We start from the raw sequence: 21,974 nt of genomic DNA, 5'->3' as shown, positions 1-21,974 counted from the left end.
CATTAACAGCCAACACAATTCGACCAGCCCTCAACCCAACCGGCCCTCAACCCAACCGGTCCTCAACCCAACCAGCTTTCAAATCAACAAGTATTCAACTCAACCAGCCCCCAACTCAACCAGCATTCAACTCCACTAGCCCTCAACTGAAGCAGCTCTCAACTCAAACAGCCCTCAATTAATCTCGTACTCAGGTCAGATTCCTCTCAACTTACGACTCGACTAAGCACAAAATAAAATGTCCACGTGAATTGTTTGATTTGTTTTGATCGTGAGAATAGGTTTTTCCCTTTTTTTCTGGCAACAAAACAGGTGTTGAGATGTTAAAACATCAAACTGAAACCTTTTACAAGGAATCATGTCTGCATTAACCACAATACTTGTGGTCAGAATGCCAACAAAAACATCCTCTGCATTTTTTTGGTTCTTTCGGTAAAGTCACGTAGCAGGGAAATAATAAAATAATAAAAATAAAACATAATAAAGAATGATTTTATTACGTGTTATTTTTTATTATTTTATTATTTCCCTTCTACGTGACTTTACCGAAAGAACCAAGAAGATGAATCCCTGCAGTCACGAAAGCTTTAAATCGAAATAAAATCCTCTGCATTGTCTTTGAAACTGATTGGTCCACACCAGAGACAGCTTTCTTTTGAGCCTAGTCTCAAAACAGTGTTAGACCAGAGGACGCATCTGAGGATGTACCCAATCTACATCTTCTGCTTTTTGTTTAAAATTGAAACTTATTTGATGTTAGTCGTATTATTTTCTGGTCCGCAGGAAAAGCCTGATGCGCTGCACCGATGAGTCACGACTAACCCCGCGCGCACATGACGCTAATCATACCCGCCGCATCAAACACCGTAAGTGCATTCCACTTAGTTGGTCAATCTCAGCAACATCCAATTTCCGCTTGCATGAATCACCCACTGTGACGATTCATGCAATCAACCTGCAGACTGTATAACAGGCGGGGAGCGTGTTACGTGGATGCTATACTAGAAACAGTGGAGCGACTTGATAGTTGTGAATAGAGCGTGGGAGTAAAGCAACAGAGGTGTAATCAGGATGTTGCGACGAGTTGGGGGGGGGGGACACGTGTGCAGGGCAGAGGTCGCAACTGCCTACCCGATACCCGTACCCTACCCGATACCCGGCTACGGGTACGGGTACCCGTTTGCGACCCTGGTGCGGCCGGGTACGAGTAGGCCGTGAGTCACTGGTGAGTAACTGTTTGTCACTCATTTCCCAACGTCTTGTCTCTTCTCACAATTCAAGTTCCTAGAATCAACCCACCCGCGCCTGCAACATGGCTTCATCCCAGAGGTCGCAATCGGGTACCCGATGCCCGTACCCTACCCGGCCGGGTATGGGTAGGGTACGGGTACGGCCGGGTACGGGTACCCGTTTGCGACCCTGGTGCGGCCGGGTAAGGGTACGGGTAAGGAATCAAAACCCGTTTGCGACCTCTGGTGCAGGGTGGTGGTTGGACGATGTTACGAGACAAGCACTGGAGTGGCACCCAGAGGTCTGCGACCAAAGGAAGACCTGACGCCAGATGGTGGCTTTCGTGATGATGAACCTGTAAGAGCATACCTGGGATGCCTGGTGTCCACTTTGCAACACCTGAAGAATATGAGAGGAAATGAATTATAGGGAGATGTGGCTGCAGAAACAGCATTGGACGTGAAAGATTCCAGGACGTTGAACTAAAATGAGAAGCTGTTTGACGACTTGAGTGGTGGGTAAGGTGAGCGTGAAAGAGTAGGCCAAATACTGTATAATTTACAGGGGCTCAATATGGTTCCCTCCAATGGCGTACCCTTCTTCCAGCAGCGGCGCGAGCAAAGCAATTACATCATAAGGGGCCGTCCATAAATGACGTCACGCGATTTTTTTACGATTTTTGACCCCCCCCCCCTCGTCACACGGCGTCACAAAAAGTCAAACCCCCCCTCAAATATGACGTCACAAAGCTCTGCCCCCCCCCCCCAAATATAAAACATGCTTCAAATCGCTTTAAACTATTGTCATTGTAGTGCGTATTTAATGTTGTAGGAGAAAACATTTATTAAAACGTCTATTTAATTAAGTAGAACGTGTTGTCCATATTTATTTAAAGTTGCGCATTTTGATGTGACGTCACATTTCTCAATTCCCCCCCGCCTCGTCACACATCGTCACAAATGTCTGACCCTCCCCCCCCCCCCAAGGTGCGTGACGTCATTTATGGACGGCCCCTAATCATAAAAAAATGTGGTCCTGACACATGCACGTGGGAGCAAAGTGTGGCCACCGTAGAGCAAATGCATACATCGCTCGACATCTGGGGGTATGTCGCGGCGCTCTCATCAGATGCATCTTACCACCGCTGCCGTGAGGCTCACACATTATCGAGAATGTATTCAGGCGTAAAGCGCCTGCTTACATTTGTACAACAAAATCTCAACAGAGCGCGCTTGACATCCTCTGTCGGGCAGCGCTCGTAATCGTGAAGGGTTCAAAGGGGTTCCATTATTACGAGCCATGATCAATCCACTGCCTGGATGTCGGCCTCCCCAAGCCGTCGCCATTTGTCACGATCCTGCAATGGCAGAATCCCCGTCACACCTGCACACCAGCTGATTTCATCGATCCATCTCCTCGACAGACTGCTCTCAATAAGGGTTGTATTTATTAATTACATTTAAGGCATTGTGGTGATGGTATACAAGGACACCCCCCAGTACAATGCATTAACGACAGCATCAGATAATGAAGCAATTACGAAGGCAATTACGAAAGCAAATATTTTCTAAATTATCGAATATTTTTTTAATACGCAACACTTACGAAAGAGATTTAAATATGTATATGGTCTGAACCGTAGCCGACCGCCATTGTATTCAACACTCTAAGTAGAGCATGCACGCATGTACGCATTTGACGGTGTATGTGTGTGAACCCCGTGACCTGAATTCGATTTACAGCGACGGTGATTATACAAACCGGTCCTTCCTTGGTCGAATTAACCGTAAATGAGATGGGCCGGTGCGTAAACATCGCTCAAAATGTTTGTCACAGGCCTGGGCAAGCCTTCATCCAACAGTAAATAGAACATGACTGATCATGATAGTAACAAATGTTTGTCCCAACGAAATCACAATAATTTACCTAATTGTGAATTATATCCTCCCTCCATTTCAAGCAGTCTGTGTGCAATATACACGTCCGATTTGATATATGATGCGCTATGTATGTTTTAATATGTCCAATTATACACATAAAACTTCACATCGCCCAAGGATAAGGTCAGCCACTCGCGAGAGGGACCTTTAACGGTTGTGGTGATGGGAGAGCGTGGTTCAGAACGGGTCTTGATGGGACACGGTGGTTGAGAACAGGGCAATTGTGATTTCCTTCGGGTCACTAAGGAAGTCACGGATATAAACTATTAAACTATATATTTTTTTTATTTTAGCAGGTAAGGCACACTGAGCTATACAGCCATTTTATCAGAAGCGATCTGGCCACAATCGATCGCCCAACAAAGTGGCTTATCATATGACGATATATAGCAGCCAAATACTCTAAATGCGTGATGTTGATTCTAAATTTGGAGGGAAACCCCAGAGGATCCGGAGAGAAATCCACGCGACCACGGGGAGATCATACAAACTCCAAATATACAGGCGTCAGGCCCTGGATCGAACCCACAATCTCCTGTATAGTCGGGTAAGGAGTTAACATCTCGCCACAGGAAGCCCCCACACTCTCCATTTTTACATAAATTTGCACTTGTATGCCTGGCCTGATAAGGCGAAGCGTGCATCTATATTTAAACGAGCGAAAGCTCACATCTGTCATGTGTATATTGCTCATCAAAAGACAAATACTAGTGTGCGGTCCTTTGCCAATCCATTGCTGAACGCCATGGTCGCTCTCGGGCGTTTTTCCACCTTACTTCACCGCACTGGTCAGTGGTCTCAGGATCAGTCAAAACGTCACACGCCACTGATGTTATCCGTAGGCGGTAATCTGTGTTCATAGTGCGGTGTGCTAACCACTGTGCCACCGCTCCACCCCGTAGACGCTTCTATTTGCATTTAATCTGCCATGTGCATTACCCACTATGCATTCGTATTACACTCGTTGGCAAGCCCGTTGAGATAAATGGTAATCCATTCTTACTTCTAGGGAGTTTATTCACTCACCAGTGATGTGATGTTTCTAAGATGATACGTCTGATTAATTTTAATTACACAACACGAGCCAGTATTTGTTGAGCATAATATACCGTAATAATACACATCTAACACGATTGCGTTAAACGCTAGGTTCACGAGGCCAATATAACAATTACAAAAGAGACACCAACGGTATGTACACCTACCTGTCCGTTGTATGTTTATAAAGAAATATTGCCTACAATCACGTGCAGGGTCATTGTAAATGTTAGATAAGCAAAGACTGCAAATGATTTTATTTTCAAATAACTCAATGGTTAAAATGGATGGCAATGGTCGAGTAGAAGGAGATCTCCGGACACATACCAGATTAGCCGTTTTATTGTATGAATGTCACAACATATCACCAGTCATTATCTATCCACGACTGGATGAATGCCTGCTCAAAGCCGTCATCATCCCTCACTGTCACGTGACGTAAGCCTCAGCAATCTCGTTGCTGCGAATGTTGCGATGCAAGAATCATCGATCAACAAGCGAGTTTTAAGTCTCGCGATACACGCGTCGAATTCCTCCACGTCTAAAAATCGATACTTTTAGATTTTAGAAAATAATTGTCGTTGTTACATTTAGGCTAATGGAGCGAGTTAAACTGCAAACGAGAGAGCGACTAAGAGAAATATTAACGAGACGACAAAAACGACACTAAATCGAACGAGGGTGAGGAGTTAGATTAATGAATCGTTACACCCCTAATTAACACTTTCACTGTTATATGACCAGCTAATGAATTGCATTGTTGCCATTAGCATATAAACTGCGCATCTCATTCTCGGTGGCTGCATAAAATAAGCATCCGTAATCGGTGCTTTCAACAGGAACATGTTCAGCGTACCACTGTTAGCTATTTATACGGCAGTGTGTAGTATTCAAAACGCCTGTGTTGCATATAACATTGATTTTGTTTAACTATGATGCATACAATAAATAAGTAACGTATGAATCAGATTCAGCTTCCATCCAGCAGCATTTGTTGAGCACGCCTGACTCTACCGATAAGCCACAGAAGAACAGAGTATCGCTCCACAGATTGTGTGCTTAAACAAATGCTGTTCGTGGACATCAGTTCGATAGACCAATAGGCCAATCGGCTAAAATATATACCTCGTTTTTTACGTGCAGATATCGAACGGAAGCGTACGTGTTAATTCAATTATTTGACTGAACCGCTTTGACGTGAGTAATTTCCACTGATATAATCAGTAGCGCGAGTGACAGCCCAACAAAGTTCTGCGTCTTCCTTCAGCAATCATTGTTGACCAGCTTGGTGAAGTATGGCCAGATTTGACCCGTGGGGAGGCCTTCATCCAACAGTGGGTTACATTTAAACTAACATCGCTTGCCATCCACGCACGTACGTACGTCACGTGTAACATCTAATTTTAAGACATACGAGCAACCAAACTGTATGGACATGTGTTGAAGCTACGTAATAATAATAATATCATCTAAAACATTAGTGTCAACTGAAAAGTTACCCGAAAATGATATACAGTACGTGTATGTTATGTTAAAAATGACCCTTGTACATGTATAGTATTAATGACATTAATCTCCCTCGGATAACAACGACAGTAGCTGGACTTTCTGAGATAAAAACATAATCTAAAATACTGCACAGAATGAACAGTATTGTTTCGCGACTCATAAAACCACAGCCATTCCTTCGTGAGAATTATACAAAAATATCACGGATGATTCCATTGCAGAGATGTAATTAATAGATGGAGTGCAGCTTGTGACTTCAGAACGTTCAATAAAATTAAAGATTTTCCCACCCGTGCCCGTGTCGTCTGAATTATATCCCATTACTTCAAGCCGGATATTATTTCACAGCTGTCAAATTCAAAGGAGCTTAGTGAGAATAATATATGTGTATAGGCAGGCAGTATGCTTGATGATATTTCAAATATAAAGTGGGTTAGTTACACGTGTCTATGTCCATCACCTCAAGATGGAGAGTGTGTGCAGTTGAGTGAGTGCAGAGATATTCGTGTGCATGCAAATGTGTGTGGGTGGTAGGCGTGGTGCATCTGCCAGTCACCTTACAGCCAGTTACTCTTTAACACCGGGGTCAATCCCGTGACCACATGCCAGCGAGTCTTTGTCACTTCACGCGACCTCAAAGGGCACCTAGCCTGGCACAGACTCGCCATGATGCCACAACAGCTTACTGACGTGATTTTTTTTTATTGTTAAAGAGGTTATAAAAGAAACGTATTTTTCAGTGAGTACGACATCTCTTTCACAACCCAAGATGTGCACATGCATAATCGTATGAACGCCCATGTTGTGTGCGATGAAAGCACCAAGGGAGGGGGGTTTGGAATAGAGTTCGATGTCCTCATGTTCTCGCAAGAGTTAGGACTCAATCTGCTCCAAATTTTATCAGCGCACAGGACCGATGGTGAGCCAATCATGCGGGAGAAGATCTGCCATAGCGGGGGAAGGTTTTCCGGGCGGACAAAGTGCGATTGGGGGAAATTCCCATCGCGTGACACGGCCTCAACACGCGCTCGCCAACAGCACGCACCGGGCACAGCACTCTCTCTCCAGTCCATCCCAACATCTCCACACGGGTTGCGGCGAGAGGCACAGGACCCCCGTGTCTCTCAAAGCCGTGCCACACGCAACCTCCCCCTCCACGCATCACGACTCAAAGTCGGGGTTCGTGTGCTCGATGACGCAGGCCGGGCACCGCCGCCGCACGTAGCGCAGCGACTCCGCGGTCGCCTCGTCGCAGCCCTGCACGGAGAGGCGCCGCAGCTGCGGGCAGCCGTCGGCCAGGGCGCGCAGCCCCGCGCCGCTCACGGCTCCGCAGCCGCGAAGACCCACGCAGCGCAAGCCGGGCTGCCTGGCCGCCAGCGTCACGAGCGCCAGGTCAGAGACTCGCGGGCAGGAGCCCACGTCGAGCGCGGCCAGCGCCAGGCAGCCACGGGCCAGAGATCCCACCCCGGCGTCCGTCACCGCCTCGCAGCCGCGCACGTTCACGTAGCGCAGCGCCGGGCACCTCTGGCCCAGGTGGCGCACGCCGCCGTCCGTGATGCGGCTGCAGTGCGCCGCGCCCAGGTAAGCCAGGCGGGCGCCCAGCGCGGCGGCCACCTCTCGCAACCCCAGGTCGGACGGCAAAGGGCAGTCGCTGAAGCTGATGGCGCGCAGGCGAGGGCAGCCCCTGGCGAGTGCGCGCAGCGCGCCGTCTCCCAGAGCGGGGCACCGCCGCACGTAGAGGTGCGTGAGGTTCGGGCAGTGCACGGCCAGGGAGCGCAGGGCAGCCGCCTCCAGGGAAGAGCAGCCGCTCAGGTCCAGGCGCCGCAGCGAGAGGGAGGCGCCGCAGGAAACGGCTGGCAGCGCCCTCAGGGCCATGTGGTCGGCCCTGGTGTGGAGGCCCAGGCCGCAGACGCAAGGGCAGTCTGGAGCGAACGGAAGAGGATTTCGAACGAAAGAGGATTTCGAACTTCATAGATAAACTGTTCCGGAAAGCAGATGACCTCTATGCGTAGGCGAGAGCCCATTGAGGCAAGATGTCTCTTTCAAAAGGTGATTGTGTCATTCATAGGAAAGTGTTGCATTAGGTGGCCAATTAATGTTTAAGCAATTTAGCATGAGTGATATGTCTATTCTATTATTATATACCATGCATTTATTTAATCTAAATCACTGTCATACAATAAGCGGGTGCGTTGTGTCTTTTATCAGCTCCCAGTGTGTAAATGTTCACTCACCTAACACATTCTATATTCACACAGTGCAATAAACAGGGTAAAAGCTCCCATGCAAACACATTATTTAATTAGGGCATCCACACGTATCAGTTTATCCTGCCACGTGTGGAAGCGATGACCTAAACACCCGCTCTCCACCTCTGCGCATCACGGTAGGAACCATTCAGATAATTAATGCTTCGGACCTCGTCAGATCTCGGAAGCTAAGCAGGCGGTTGAGCCTGGTTAGTACTGTACTTGGATGGGTAACTTCCTGGGAATACCAAGCATTGTAGGCATGAGCTACGAGATGGCCACTAGATAACACGGCTATATCTGAAAAGGAAAATATATAATAGGCGACGTTTCGGTCAAAGGCCATTCATAATACATAGATAGGGGCCACAGAGACAGAGAGGATCAGAGTCAGAAACTGCACGAAACACCATAGTTTAAATTGGATAAAAAATCCGATAATATGAACAGAGAAGTCGACACAGCACCTAACAAAGACTGCGAAGGTTAGGAAGTCTGCGAAGGTTAGGAAAGGTTAAGAAAGTGTAGGGAGTTAAAAGACAAGCCATCAGTGGCACCCCCACTACCATTGCGGTTAAGGGAAATATAATGATGATGATCAGAACTTAATTTCTCATGCAATATTTCTGGGGTGACCCAACCACCAGCCCAAACCCCCACCCCCGGGACCTCTCCAAAAATATTTCCAGGTGCTCAGCCCCGGACAGCTCCGGCTGAAATTAAGCGCTGATGCTTATTAAAGTTACGACATCCCCCGTTACCAGAAGCGTCGAGATGGTGCAGGCTCCGGCACTGCAGCACCACCTCCCGCAGTCCCTCCTCCGTAATGCCGCCACAGCCCGATACCTCCAGGCGGCGCAGGTCGCTGCACCTCGAGGCCACGGTTCGCAGCCCCGCGTCCGTGAGCGACGCACACCCGCTTAGGACCAGCACCCGCGGGCCGCTCAGCGCCAGCTCTTGGCGGGCGCTCCACGCGGCCGTGTCGTTCCACGCCTCCTCGTCGCCGAGGTGGGCGGACACCCGGGGAAGCCACCGATCGCTGCTGCCCCGCGTCCAACAGTCCCAGCCCCTGTGCTCTGGAGGGGAGCTCAGGGAGAGGGAGTCTCCGTGGTTTACTCGGCGCCTGCGGCTCTGCAGCGTGGCGGATGCAGTTGCGAAGGCGGCGGTGGTGATTGTGTTGGTGGTGGCAGTAGTCAGACCGGTGGCGGCATTGCTTTTGTTGTTGAATCTCGAGTCCCCACAACAAGAGAAGTCCCCGTGGCTGAAGTTCCTCCGTACGCCGGTGCTCTTGCGAGGCATGGTGAGGGTGTGCGCCGAGTTTCGGTAGAAGCCGCCCAAAGTCGCCGAGCTCCAGTTAGGGGACAATTCCCCCCCTTGGCCCCCTCGCCGCGTCTCGTCGGGCCAGGCCCTGATGACCGCTCCGTACGCGTCGTGGGAGCTCGCTCTCCTGCCCGCACCGCGCGCCGCCACCGCCGCTTCGCTCAGCGGTGCCGCCGGGACCACGGCTCGGCCACGGGTGCGGAGCGGAGCGGAGTCCGCGGGCGCAAAGCCCTCCCCGTCCGCGCCCCGTAGGTTCGCAGCGATGGCCTCCAGGGCCTGGTCCGCATTCGGCACGGTCCCGTCCAGGGCCACGTGGCACCACAGTGCCGGCTGCCAGGCCAGGCGGTGCCAGCGGCTGCAGACGCGCGCACACGCGCACAGGTCGCGCGCGCGCAGGAGGGCGAACACGCGCGTCCACATCGCGTCTGGGATGCGCTCGGTGGAGGATAGGAGGTCCCCCAACAACGACCTGGGACCCCCACCGCTGTCTTCTTCATCATCATCATCATCATCGTCGTCGTCGTCGCAGTCATCGTCATCGCAGTCATCATCGTCGCCGTCTCCGTCATAAGCGCCGTCGCCGTCGAAGTCATCCCGAGTTGTGCTGCTGGGCTCGGGAGTGGACAGGGGGCGAGCGCAGGGTCCGCAACTCGGAGGGGTCCCTCCACTACCCGGGGATGTGGGTTGGAGAGGGGTGGCCTCGGCGCTCACGGGGAGCGAGGAGAGGAAGGCCAGCGGGGCCGAGATACGGGGTCTCACATCGTCCCTGCGCCTCCTGGTATCTGTGGACGAGAGTCACGCGCCATGCAAGGCGTCGTCAAAGTCACCCGCCAACGCGCACACGCGTAATTCCCCGACGTGGAGGCATGATGTCTCATGGAGACACATTCACCATGTCCGTGGTCACGCACAAGTCGACCACACGAGGTGTATTTGAGGTGGTTGATTGGTTGTTCTCTTTTCTACCGCTTTATCTCCTTTCCCGTTTTCACTCGGCCAGATATTTACATCCATTCAGGCGCTCGTGGACATCCGCAATTGAAGCGTTTCGCGCATGTAAAGTGGCTTAAAATAAACGACCCCCATCAGGGCGCACATTGTGCGCAGATTACACGGGTGCTTAGTGCGAAGTTCAAATTTGCATAAGAAATTAAATTCATTCGTTCCATTACCCCCCACCCCCCCGCTGTCACAGGCAGAATCTAGACCAGTATGCAGGAAACATTCTCCTCCTCCACCACCACAATGCTCCTCGCCGTGCTCTTCCTCGTTCCCCCCTCCTCCTATCGGTGATTAATGCGTGGTCTCAGTCTGCAAGGCTGGATGCGGTATATGGTCGTAACGGGCGATTAAACTCTGCTCGTGGTCCCAGTTGCTCACAATAGACGCGATCACTCACAGCGCGCCTCGCTGAATCGCACCAAGGTCATCTTTTGAGAAGTTACTCCTCGGATGGCGTCGGGGCCATCAATTGATCCATTGGCTAAAAACACAGTCTGCGGCAGTGCGAGTGTCTTGTGAGCGCAACGCCTCCGGCGGTCCTGGTTGTTGCATGCGATGCACGCGCGGGGCGGTGTTGGCTGAACATCATAATCGTGCTCATATTTATAGCGCCTTTCATGCGTAAAACGGGCCCCCGACAATGCGGGAACATTTACGCAGTGGGCACATGAAAGACGCGCACCCTCGACATGTTCAGAGTCACGCATCGTTCGTTGCGTTTGGGTTGAAGGTTTTATTTTGGCACAGGTTTAACCCATTGGGTAATACATTCTCATTAATCGACGGGCACCTGGTTACACCATTGCAACCTGGTAACAGCAAAACACATGTAACTGGGGGCGTGCCGTAATGAGAAACATTTAAAATTCAAAGTGGCCTCGTATTTCTAAGCGAGTCTTGGGGGATGGTCATGTTTGTTGGTGGTCTTGATCCAGTGGTGGACATTCCGCACTCATACGGCAGGAACCAGGCTTTAGCCATAGGAATCCACGTTATACTTCCCCAAAGGTGGCACGATTTTTTTTTATCGACCACGGAGAGATGATGGGGCTGAGTTGAGTTTGACTCCCGACGAGAGTTTGAACTCACAATCTTCCCATTTGCGAGTCAATACGATCTGATGGAGCGCCACTTGGGCCAGCTCCGTTCAAAATGTAAAATTAACAGTAATAATTTACAGCCCCATGTAAATCCACTGCATTGAATGTAGACTCGTATCACTCCACACGTGTTTTCCCAAGCCAAAAGATAATAAATCTCAATGGTCTTTCGCCTGGCTGAATAGAGGACGCATTACCACTCTGTCTGCTCGCAGGAGCGGCGACGGATTGACATTTGTTTGCTAAGTTCACGTTCATAAAGCGCGGCGAGTCTATATTCCTCCACACACGAGAGCAGCCGCTGGGCCGTAAGACAGGCGCGCTATTGTGTCGGCAGTCAAGGGGTGCTCGTAAAATGTCTCCACATTGTCGGGGGTGTTTTTTGGTCTGGATAGGCGGGCGGGCATTTGATGTTATCATCCCCACAGCCTAAGTGTGACCAAATCGCCTCGGATGAGCCCGATCCCATCAGACGCTCAGCAGAGATTCAAACATAACTAATCAGCCCGACTCTGCTGATGAGACAGTGTGTGTCAAAATCAGTCCAGTGTTTGTTTGTGTTGAAAAAAATGCTGATGAAATTATGCACTCACAACAAAATGCCGTGAGAAAAGTGAAATGTGCTCAAACAACCCTCACGAGCCGTGAGGCGTGGGGAGGCCCTCATCCAGCAGTGGATTGACGAACGGGCAGTACATGTACATTGCAGTGACGGAAAGGCCACCATCTACCCTCATAACCCCTCCCCCTAAATTGTTATAAATCTACACGGCACGTCACTATTTATTTACTATTTTTTTTATACCAGGTAGGGCCCAATGAGCTATATATCGCTTTTTTCAGAAGCGACCTGGCCACAAGTGATAGCTCAACGAATGTGGAAATGTATAAAGCGTGCTTCTAAATGTCGAAGGGAAACCCGCAGGACATAGATACAAAATGCATGCGACCACGGGGAGAGAAGCATGCAAACTCCAAATATACAGGAGTCAGGGTCAGGGATCGAACCCAGGGCCTCCTCTATAGCAGACGAGGTCGTGAACATCTCCCCACTGTGAGGCCCAAGGCCAGCAGCCCTCGGACTTAATTCAGGAGGTTGATTAACTTGATGTTTTATTGCTCGCCCATCTGTTTGGCCCGGGTTGAAGTTAAATATCAGTGGTTCGCAGGGGACATTTCAAAAGAGCAGCCCACACATTACATGCATAGGCATGGCCTGGATTTCTCACGACATTCTCCAGAGTCTTGGTGAATAGCCCCAGAATGCACCATCACCCAGCGTGATGGTTCAGTACTCCTAGATCCCAACGTCTATACTGCCCGTCTTCACCAACCCGTGGTGATGTATGGTCGAATAACCCCTACGACCAGCATGCCCTGCCATGAGGAGCCCGCATCCAGCAGTGGATAAACAACAAAGCCGTACAATTACAACCAGCATGTGAAAATAATCGATATTTATGCGATGCAACGCCATCTGGTTGAGTTCATAAATCGAAGCGCCGTTGCGCTTGTCCTACTAACTGCAAATCACGCCGTCGCTTCTCCATCGCACGCAGACATTGCGCCACTGGACTCCGCAGACACCGCAGGCCTGCGCGAGATCCCATTCGTGGCAGAGGCAGGGAGAGAGGTGGGGCCGCTCAGGGGCTTGGGGGTGGAGGCGGCGGGTGCGGGAGGTGGATCGCGGGAGGTGGAGGAGGGGGTGCAAACTGTGCTGTCCCAACTTCATTGGCATTCACGCAGCGAACGAGCTGCCTCTGTCCCAGAGAGCGGCCTGAATCTTAACGCTCACTGCTCTTTTGTCCCTCATCCCATAACGTCTCCCATCAGGGGGTGGAGTAAGTGGTAGACTTGGGGCAGGGAGTGCGTGAGGGTTCTGGGGGAGGGAGTGAGTGGGGTTCTGGGGGAGGGAGTGAGTGGGGTTCTGGGGAGGGAGTGAGTGGGGTGCTGGGGGAGGGAGTGAGTGGGGTTCTGGGGGAGGGAGTGAGTGGGGTTATGGAAGAGGGAGTGAGTGGGGTGCTGGGGGAGGGAGTGAGTGGAGTTCTGGGGAGGGAGTGAGTGGGGTGCTGGGGGAGGGAGTGAGTGGGGTGCTGGGGGAGGGAGTGAGTGAGTGGGGTTCTGGGGAGGGAGTGAGTGGGGTTATGGGGGAGGGAGTGAGTGGGGTTCTGGGGGAGGGAGTGAGTGGGGTTATGGAAGAGGGAGTGAGTGGGGTGCTGGGGGAGGGAGTGAGTGGAGTTCTGGGGAGGGAGTGAGTGGGGTGCTGGGGGAGGGAGTGAGTGGAGTTCTGGGGGAGGGAGTGAGTGGGGTTATGGAAGAGGGAGTGAGTGGGGTGCTGGGGGAGGGAGTGAGTGGGGTGCTGGGGGAGGGAGTGAGTGGGGTTCTGGGGAGGGAGTGAGTGGGGTTCTGGGGAGGAAGTGAGTGGGGTTATGGGGGAGGGATTGAGTGGGGTTCTGGGGGAGTGAGTTGGATTCAGCTTCACTGCCTTCTCCTCTGTCACCTCGTTTCATAGCAGGATAGGGAGTTTGACACACATCTCTTCGTGATCCACGAACTCCTGCCTCCGAATACGCTGGATCTCGGTTAAATGTGCGCCACCATGCCCAATGTACGCCGTGTGAGAGGGGGACACCTCATCACATATTTCATTAGAAATAACAGCCTGACGCTCACGATTACGTTGGTAAATCCGCGTTGCGTGTGTGTGCAGTGCAAGTGTGGTGTCGCGAGCATTGTGAAAGAAGCCCAGTTTTCAATTCAACAAAGTCAACGTGAGGTGTGAATTCGCACTTCCATTAAGGGCACATTAGCGAGACCACAAAGATAGCCAGCCCTCCCCGTATGGAGACGTAATGGACTGTTGGGTCGAGTGTTGTTAGCAAGCACCACATTCAGGCTGGAATGGCGCACGAGGGGGTGGTGTGGCCACCAGCGGCGGTCTGATGTTTCGGCACCACACCAGGTACTCATTCGAGGCTAAGTTGACCTGTGGGAGACCTCGAGCCAACTCCCATATACGCCACCGATGTTGGCCCTGTTCAGGAATCGAACTCGAGGAGTCGCCGGGTTCGTCGCGCAGTGCGCTATTCACGACGTCACCGCCCTCCACCGGGCGTCACGACCGCGTGGAAAGCAGACGTCACTGACGGGAGCGGGGCTCGGCAGTGATCCAGCGCTTTGGAGCCAAGGGTTGGTGGATCACGCCGAGATCTCTGTAACTTGCGAGGTGACCAGGATATGGTAGTGACCGCACGTGGCTTCGTGAAACCCGTCCGTTTCGGACGGTCACATGAGTGGTGGGGAATTCTCGGGTCACTGCGATTTCCCACCCACACACATCGCAACACAAATTTGAAAAATGAATTCGCAATTTATTTTAATGCAAGACTCTCCTAAAAAAATGAGTTTTGAGATTCGTGTGGATCCCATTGGATACGCTGCAGCAAGGAATCGAAATGGTTGGCGCTTTAAAGTTGTTGAGACATCTAAGCCCACAATAAGTGCAAAGCCTTATCTTTACTGTTTGTCTCTTTGAATTGTCATCATTTCCACCTTCACTTTAGCGTGCTCTCTCGTCTGCCTCCCTGCTCTGCATTCTGCCTCTCACCTCCTCCCCGCCGAAACAAATCCCTCTTCATTTGACTTCAATACGCATGCGTCACGCCTACGACCAAACCGCACTGACTGCGCCCGACCTTGTCAGATCTGGGAAGTTCAGCAGGTTTTCAGCCTGCCTCGCATTTAGTTGGGAGATTGATTACTCTTGGGACTGCGAGGTGGCCAGGAGATGTCAAAACAAAAGTGTATTATTGATGTACCCGTGTGCAGCTTCGAGCTTTAGCCCCCGGTACGCGTGAATTTTCTCCAGCCATTCCAATTTCATATGTAAAAAAGACAAAGATCCCCCATATAGCCTTAACAGACTATTGGGGAAAGTGCTGTTAGCAAGCACCTATAAAGGCCGGCACGGCACACGAGGGGGTGGTTGGCCAACACCACGCCCGGCCGCCTTTGTCTTCCTGGTGGCAATGTTTTTTTTTCTTCCACAAAGCACTAGGGGATGCCCAGGACCGGTTCAAATAATCGTCACCGGTGTTGGCCGTGAGCGGGAATCGAACTCGGATCACCAGGTTCGTAGCACACCACTGCTCCCCACCACGAGCCAACACACGCGCATATTGTGGTCAGTATTACTGTTATTCCAGCCATTGTCAATCCACCAATTAATGAATACCTCTCCACGCCACGTTTATCATGTAGATTGTTGGTAGTAGGTTTTTACCCTTTTAAACTGGTACAAAACTGACACCTTTATATGTACCAGTTTAAAAGGGTAAAAACCTACTGCTATATTTTGCCACTGGTAAAAGAGATCTCATAATGGAGATTGTTTTTAACCGTACTTGGTGAAAGGTGTGCCAAGGACCGGTTCAGATATTACTCGCCACTCCTGTCATCCGTCGTCGGAAATCGAACGCCGAGTTTCACAGCGCAGTACGCTAACCACTGCGCCACCGCTCCACCCCATTGTACCGTGTAATAGGAAGGGGAGAAAAAAACATTGTAAAATGTGCAGAATTCAGAAAAACATACGTAATAGAATCCCACACACTCGTGCGGACTGCACGTGTGCGCACTCGATTACTCACGGACGCACTCTCACCGCACCCACTTTCGTGTGTACCAGACCTCAGCAGTGTCACCTGACTATATTACTCGCTGGCATTACGATGCCGCGGGCAACTCAGCCCATAGCGACACGCGCACCTGCATGATACCGATTGCTAATTATTCTCGCTAAATGATGCTCGCCCCCCCCCACACTCCCCCCTTCCCCCACAATCTGAACCCACCCAACCCACTCACTCTCTAACCCCCCTCTCCTCCTCCTCACCCCCACTGTTATCCCTCCCCCGCCCTTACCCTCCAGCCGCAGTCTGAATGCAAGACCCAAGCGCGCGTTCCATCACGCATAGTTGAGCAGCACACGCGGAGCCGAATTCTCAATTGTTTATTTTTTGTCACTTTCCATTTGGAATGCGTCCTCCGAAGAAGACACGTGTGAAATTCTGACAACTCCGTATGATTTCGCGTAGATTTAGGTCGACCCAACCCGTCCTCGAGTCGGGGTTGATAAAATAAATAAATAACCACCCTACTCTGTGAGAAGCCAGCAGTTATGTGGTCTTTTGGAGAGACTGGCTCCCGTCATAGAAACGTGACATTTCCACCGTTTGTTTTAGGGAGAGACGCATGCATGGTCGAATCAACATCATCAGCAGCCATGGTCTATCCACGGCTGGATTGAAGACCTCTTCACGCCATTGCCATTACTCGCGGTCTGGCGATGACACAGCCCTTCTCGCTCAGTGATATTCACCGATCTCATCGCTCCATCTCCGTGGTGGTTGTCTTCTCGAGCCAGTGTTCTCTTTTGGTTGCCATTCTATCACCTGTCTCGTCCATCGGCTATCATTCTTTCAAGCGACGTGTCCTTCACAAGCCCACTCACTTTTTTTCACCAGCCAATACGATGTCCTAAAATTTGCCTTTGTTCCTTGATCAATGTGTTCATTTTCCGTCTCTCAGTGCAAATCCCAGCAAGCATCTCTCAGTGCAAATCCCAGCAAGCATCTCTCCGCGCTTCTTTTTTGCACTTTTCAGCTGTTTTTCCATTTCCTTTGTCAGTGTCAATGTTTATTCTCCATATTTAATACACTAACCCATTTTATTCACCAGGTAAAACCCACGGAGCTACAGAATTATCTATTTTTGCAGAGGCGATTTGGCCACACACGACAGCTCATGGACGTGGCTTGAATTTGGGAATTTATAGTAGCCATATAATTTGAATGCATAAATATGGAGGGCAAACCCCAAGGACCTGGAGAAGCATCCGTGCGACCACTGGGAAAGAACGCGCGAACTCCAAATACACAGGAGTCAGGGTCGAGATGTAAGCCACGACCTCCTGCATAGCAGGCGATGGAGATAATATATCGCCACTGCGAGTAATGTGCACGAACTGAACATTTTTTTCTTCTGATAAAAAAAACAAGAAAACACTTTAACCTTTCTGGCAATGTATGCATTGTCTTTGAATCTGATTAGCCTACACCAGAGATAGACTTATTTGTGGCCTTGTCTCACCAGTTTTGTTGACCAGAAAACGCCAAAAGGCGAACAGTACAAAAGCGATGCAAGTATCAACGTTTGAATAGCTCAGGTTGAGCAGTTATAGCTGTGTGACCTTTTTGCCAATATACAAATGATTAAACATATAATAATATGCTAGTCTTATTGTTTTCATCATACATATATCCTGCTTTGCTTTTTAGTCGTGACCCACCAACAGTTATTTATTCTAGACTAGCGAACTGGCTGAGCGTCACTTTTATTTTGCAGTCTTCTTTCTATATTAATCATTTTGTAAATCTGAGAAGGTTTATCCGTCCTCCATCTAGATTAATGCCGATATTTATCCCATCAAATGTTCCTCACATTCGGCTTACATGAATCCTTACATTCGTTTCAATGCACTTACGTGATCGTCCGACCACAATGATAGCGTTTCCAGCCAAACCCACCGAGACACCAAGTTCAGTTGGCAAGGGTGAGTTGGATCTACAAGTGGTAGCAGTATCCTACCGCACCACTACAAGTCACACAAACTCTCTGCCCTTTCTCTCTATTCTGAAGAGCAATTGTCTCAAACGTTACCTTTTAATCATTATTTGTGTTCTGCTATAGCCAGTGTAAATTGCCAGCGTGGGGATTTACACGGGCTTGTGCACTGCTGCCCATGCAGTCCATTGCTTCCGTGTTTTATTTAATGGCAACGAAAAAGGTTAAAGATTATGTAACACCCGCCTGTTAATGGCCAGTGATTGCCACCTCTGGCGCACAAAAGAAAAACGGAAGACCATCCCGCAATACACTAAGAGAGGGAAAACTACATGTACGTGCATCGTCTTGAGTGGTGTGTTATTACTCAACTGACAAAAAACCTGCCCTTTTTAAAGTCCTGGGAAAACTTACATATGTCCCACGACATATACCCGATTTCCCCAGGACAGATACCTGGTAAAACCAGGACAGGTGGTAACCCTGGTAGCAACACGAAGGGCTTCATTAATTTCCGGCTGTGTCGCGTTCACTTTCCCAAGGGGCCGTGACCCGCTCGCAACTGGACGTCTCTCGCCCTCTCCCTGGCCCTCTCTCTTTCTCTTGCCCTCCTCTCTCTCACGCCCCACTCGCGTCTCACGCTTCGGCGAGGAGGGGCGGGGCGGTGGGCTGACTTATAAAAGGTTGTGGCGAGGTGGGTAGCTTGGGTAGAGTAGTGGGGGAGAGGTTGTTCTGGTATGGATATAATGGCTGGCGTGGGGAGTGGTGTGTTTCAGAAAGAAGTGGTGTGACTCAAGAGAGGAAGGTTGAATGCACGAGAGCGTGGCGTGGATCAAACGAAGGAAAGGAGATGTCGTCGAAGGAGAGATGTAGATTCAACTTTAAACGAGCAAGTGCGGAGGGGGTGAGAGTGTGTGGTGGGGCTGGTGAGTGGGCGTGAGCCTTGGATACAGACGGCTTTGGTTGGGTGTGTGGCAGTGGTTGGGGGGGGGTTGCAGTCAGTCTATGGGAGGCGAATTCCTTGACATTGCTCGGTCAATCCATCATCAATTATTGGACAAATTAAACCCGGGCCGGTGATCACGGCTGTTTATTGTGCGGCGCGGCGGGGCGGACTGTGTCCCGGCAGGCCGGTGGTCCGCACGGCTCTGCTGCTTTCGCACCCCAGACTCGATCCTCCCTTTCGTACTCGCACTCATGATGCGTTGCCGTGGGAGCATCGTGGATAAGCAGTGCTCCGGTCTGTGCCTTCGCACGTCAATAAATGCACTTGCTGTGCGGCGGTGGTGGCTACGTGCGGCATGTAATTGAGCACTGTGGAGCCGAGGGTTGGTGAATCACACACATGTTGCGAAGCTGTCATCACGTGTGCGTCGGTGTGCCCGTGCCCTGGCTCGCCAGGAGAAGGCAGTAGAGCAAGTGAACAAATCGTCATCTGTTTCCATCTGTACGGGGATGTCGTATTGCCCCCTTGAGCGCGTGGGTTTTCTCCGGGTGCTCCGGTTTCCTCCCACTTGTATAAATAAACACTCGTGAATGGCCTGAAATCATCCTAAAACATACACACACAACGCAGGACCCTCCTGGAAACGAGTCCCAAGTGCAGCTTTCCTGGATACAATAAGTCATAAATTACGTTCTCTCTCGCGGTGCAATTGTCCGATTCAACATCCACTCACGTCCATCATCGTTAACGTCATGAGCCGTGGTCTATCCACTGCTAGATGAAGACCTCGCCGAGACGTCGCCATCTCTCGCGGTTCTGCGATACCACAGTGTATCTTCGGCTTGCACGCGAGTCGATCTCTTCGCTCCATCTCCGCGGGAGTCGCCCTTCCGGGCGCGCGTCCTACTTTGGCTACACCACTCATCCTGCCCAGGCCCGCTTACTTTTTTGAACAGTCAATCCGGTGTCTCTGATTTGCGTTTGTTACCCGATTCACGCGCTCATCTCCAGGTCTCTCAGTTTCCTTGGAAGAACGTTCCTCTCCACGCTGTTTCCGCTTTCATATGACCTCCTTTGTCAATGTCCTTATATGGGATCGTTTTGCCAGAGCGAATAATGTGCACTGATTGCGAACGGTTCATAGGCGTCTGTGTTAGAGCATTGCTGTTGATGCCACAGCGGTCAGTAAGGCACGGCAGTTCAATGACGAATCGCCTTCGAAAGGCTTCCACGTTCATTGGTAACGGAGACTTCGCTATCTCGCCGAAAAGGCAAAGGAGCAGCCCTGCAATTGCTTGCTTGCGCCACTGCTGGTGGAAGGGTCTCTACTCGAAGGAGCTCCGGAGAGGCCCTTTCAGGGTGTATTTTGCCTACTCTTCCACGCTGCTGGCCAGACGTCTTGGAAGAGGTGCGAGAACCCACATTGTACCCCACCATACGCGGCTTGCCGACAGACTGTGGGTTGTATCCATTTATACTGCTCAGTGGATAAAGGCGAGGGGACTTCAGAAACGTGGCTCTCGTTGCAGCTGTCATGCCGGGAAAGCGGAACGGCGATTTGTTTTTGCATTGCAAGTGCGCGTATAAATATGTGTGCACACATACACGTTTGCGCATGAATGTATGTGCGTGTGCAATGTATGTATGTCTGTGCAATGTATGTGCGTGTATGTAGGTGGGTCGAACGCACGCGAGCTGGTGTGCAAGAACGCTCACCTCTTGACTTTGGGGCTCGCGGCTTCGTTCCCACGGCCCCCATTCCCACGCATCCCGCATGCCCCGCACCTCCAGCAGACGGGTTCACCGCCAATCCCGGGCGCAGTGCGCACAGGCAAAGGGCCACTGCAGGATCGAGAGCTGCAGCGTTTGGCGCACCTCGCACGACACAATCCGAGCTGTTTCGTCAATCGCCCTCCACAAACGCAAACTGCTGCGCAACCCCCCAATGTCACCGTGCCCACTCGGCTCTTGAAGGCACGAGCTCCCCGCGTAGTGCCTTCACGGAGCTCAGGGAAACGATTTATCCTCTTAATCTGCCAAATCAAGTTGGAGCTCACTTAAGGGTCGCAGTTAAAAAAAAACTTCGAAGTTTTGTGTGGCGGGAGAGTGAAGATGTGGAGGGGGGGGGTAGGATGCTGATTGGTTGGTTGTTGGTCGCGATGGAGAGCGGGGTGGAGAGGGAGGGAGGGGAGATAGTGGGGTTGGGTGTTGAACCCCTTTGTGAGCGGCTGCACGGAATAATGTCTCATTGTAGTGCAGGGGGGGGGGGGGGCTGCATCTCGACTCCTTCCGTGCGAGGCCGGGCAGGGCCGGGCCGGGTATTTTTCTGTCCTCGGCGTCGACGCCGGAGTTCGCGTGGAACGAGGAGAGGTCACCGTGGAACTGGTTTGGCTGGGGAAGTCTTGCGTGAGAACACTTTAAGATTACTGGTGCACGCAGACGGGCATTTAAAAACATATTCATGTATCATTATGACACGCAAAACAAAGTGTGTGCTCCCAGAATAATTGTAATTAAAAAGTCACAATTCAAATTTTTCTTGTCTTCGGCCATCCTCGATCCGAGGGCTGGCCGCACCGTGGGCAATCCTTCGCCACGGACTTCTGTCTTCTGCAATCCTCATTGTCTGTTCCAGCGTGAGCCTCGCCCATGCTTTGATGTTATCCATCCATGCCACCGTTGGTCTTACTCGCGCGCGTGAACCGGGTATTGTGCCTCGCATAATCTGCTTTTCCAAAACAAGTTCCATTTTTTCTCATCGCCTCTAAGTTTTCTTTCAACATCAGCTTTCTCCAGAACCAATTCATTTGTTTTCTTTTCACTCCACGATACACGCAGTAAGATCCGCCCGAGTCAATTTAAAAGACGTGTATTCGTGCCTCGTCGTTCTTCCTGATTGTCCAACTTTCACAACCAAACACAGCAACTGGCCACCACAATGGCATGCAGAAGTCTGATCTTCATTTCCATGGGGATGCTGTCACTCGTCAACATTTTCTTCAGGGATGACCCAATC

General features: G+C 50.8%; 1 protein-coding gene across 1 annotated transcript; it reads right to left on the bottom strand.

Annotated features, from left to right (window-relative positions):
- Positions 1-6,117: 6,117 nt before the first annotated feature.
- LOC144937792 (uncharacterized) lies at positions 6,118-21,109 on the bottom strand. Its single transcript, XM_078865252.1, has 3 exons — positions 20,675-21,109; positions 8,728-10,068; positions 6,118-7,639 (listed from the first exon to the last, which is right to left on the bottom strand). The coding sequence occupies exons 1-3, from the start codon at positions 20,715-20,717 to the stop codon at positions 6,879-6,881; spliced, it is 2,145 nt and encodes a 714-aa protein (XP_078721378.1). The 5' UTR covers positions 20,718-21,109; the 3' UTR covers positions 6,118-6,878.
- Positions 21,110-21,974: the final 865 nt, after the last annotated feature.

Source organism: Lampetra fluviatilis, chromosome 2 (genome assembly GCF_964198595.1).
Source record: "Lampetra fluviatilis chromosome 2, kcLamFluv1.1, whole genome shotgun sequence".
Classification (NCBI taxonomy): Eukaryota; Metazoa; Chordata; class Hyperoartia; order Petromyzontiformes; family Petromyzontidae; genus Lampetra; species Lampetra fluviatilis.
The sequence above is the reverse complement of the archived record's forward strand: the minus strand, read 5'-3'. Positions and strand labels throughout refer to the sequence as shown.

What these genes read in the sequence shown, in the direction of transcription:
- LOC144937792 (XM_078865252.1), bottom strand. Translation starts at nt 20,717, where the DNA reads ATGGGGGCCGTGGGAACGAAGCCGCGAGCCCCAAAGTCAAGAG. An exon ending in GCGAGCCCCAAAGTCAAGAG is followed by an intron (nt 10,069 to 20,674) that starts GTGAGCGTTCTT and finishes TCTCGTCCACAG; the next exon opens with ATACCAGGAGGCGCAGGGAC. An exon ending in GCACCATCTCGACGCTTCTG is followed by an intron (nt 7,640 to 8,727) that starts GTAACGGGGGAT and finishes CGTTCGCTCCAG; the next exon opens with ACTGCCCTTGCGTCTGCGGC.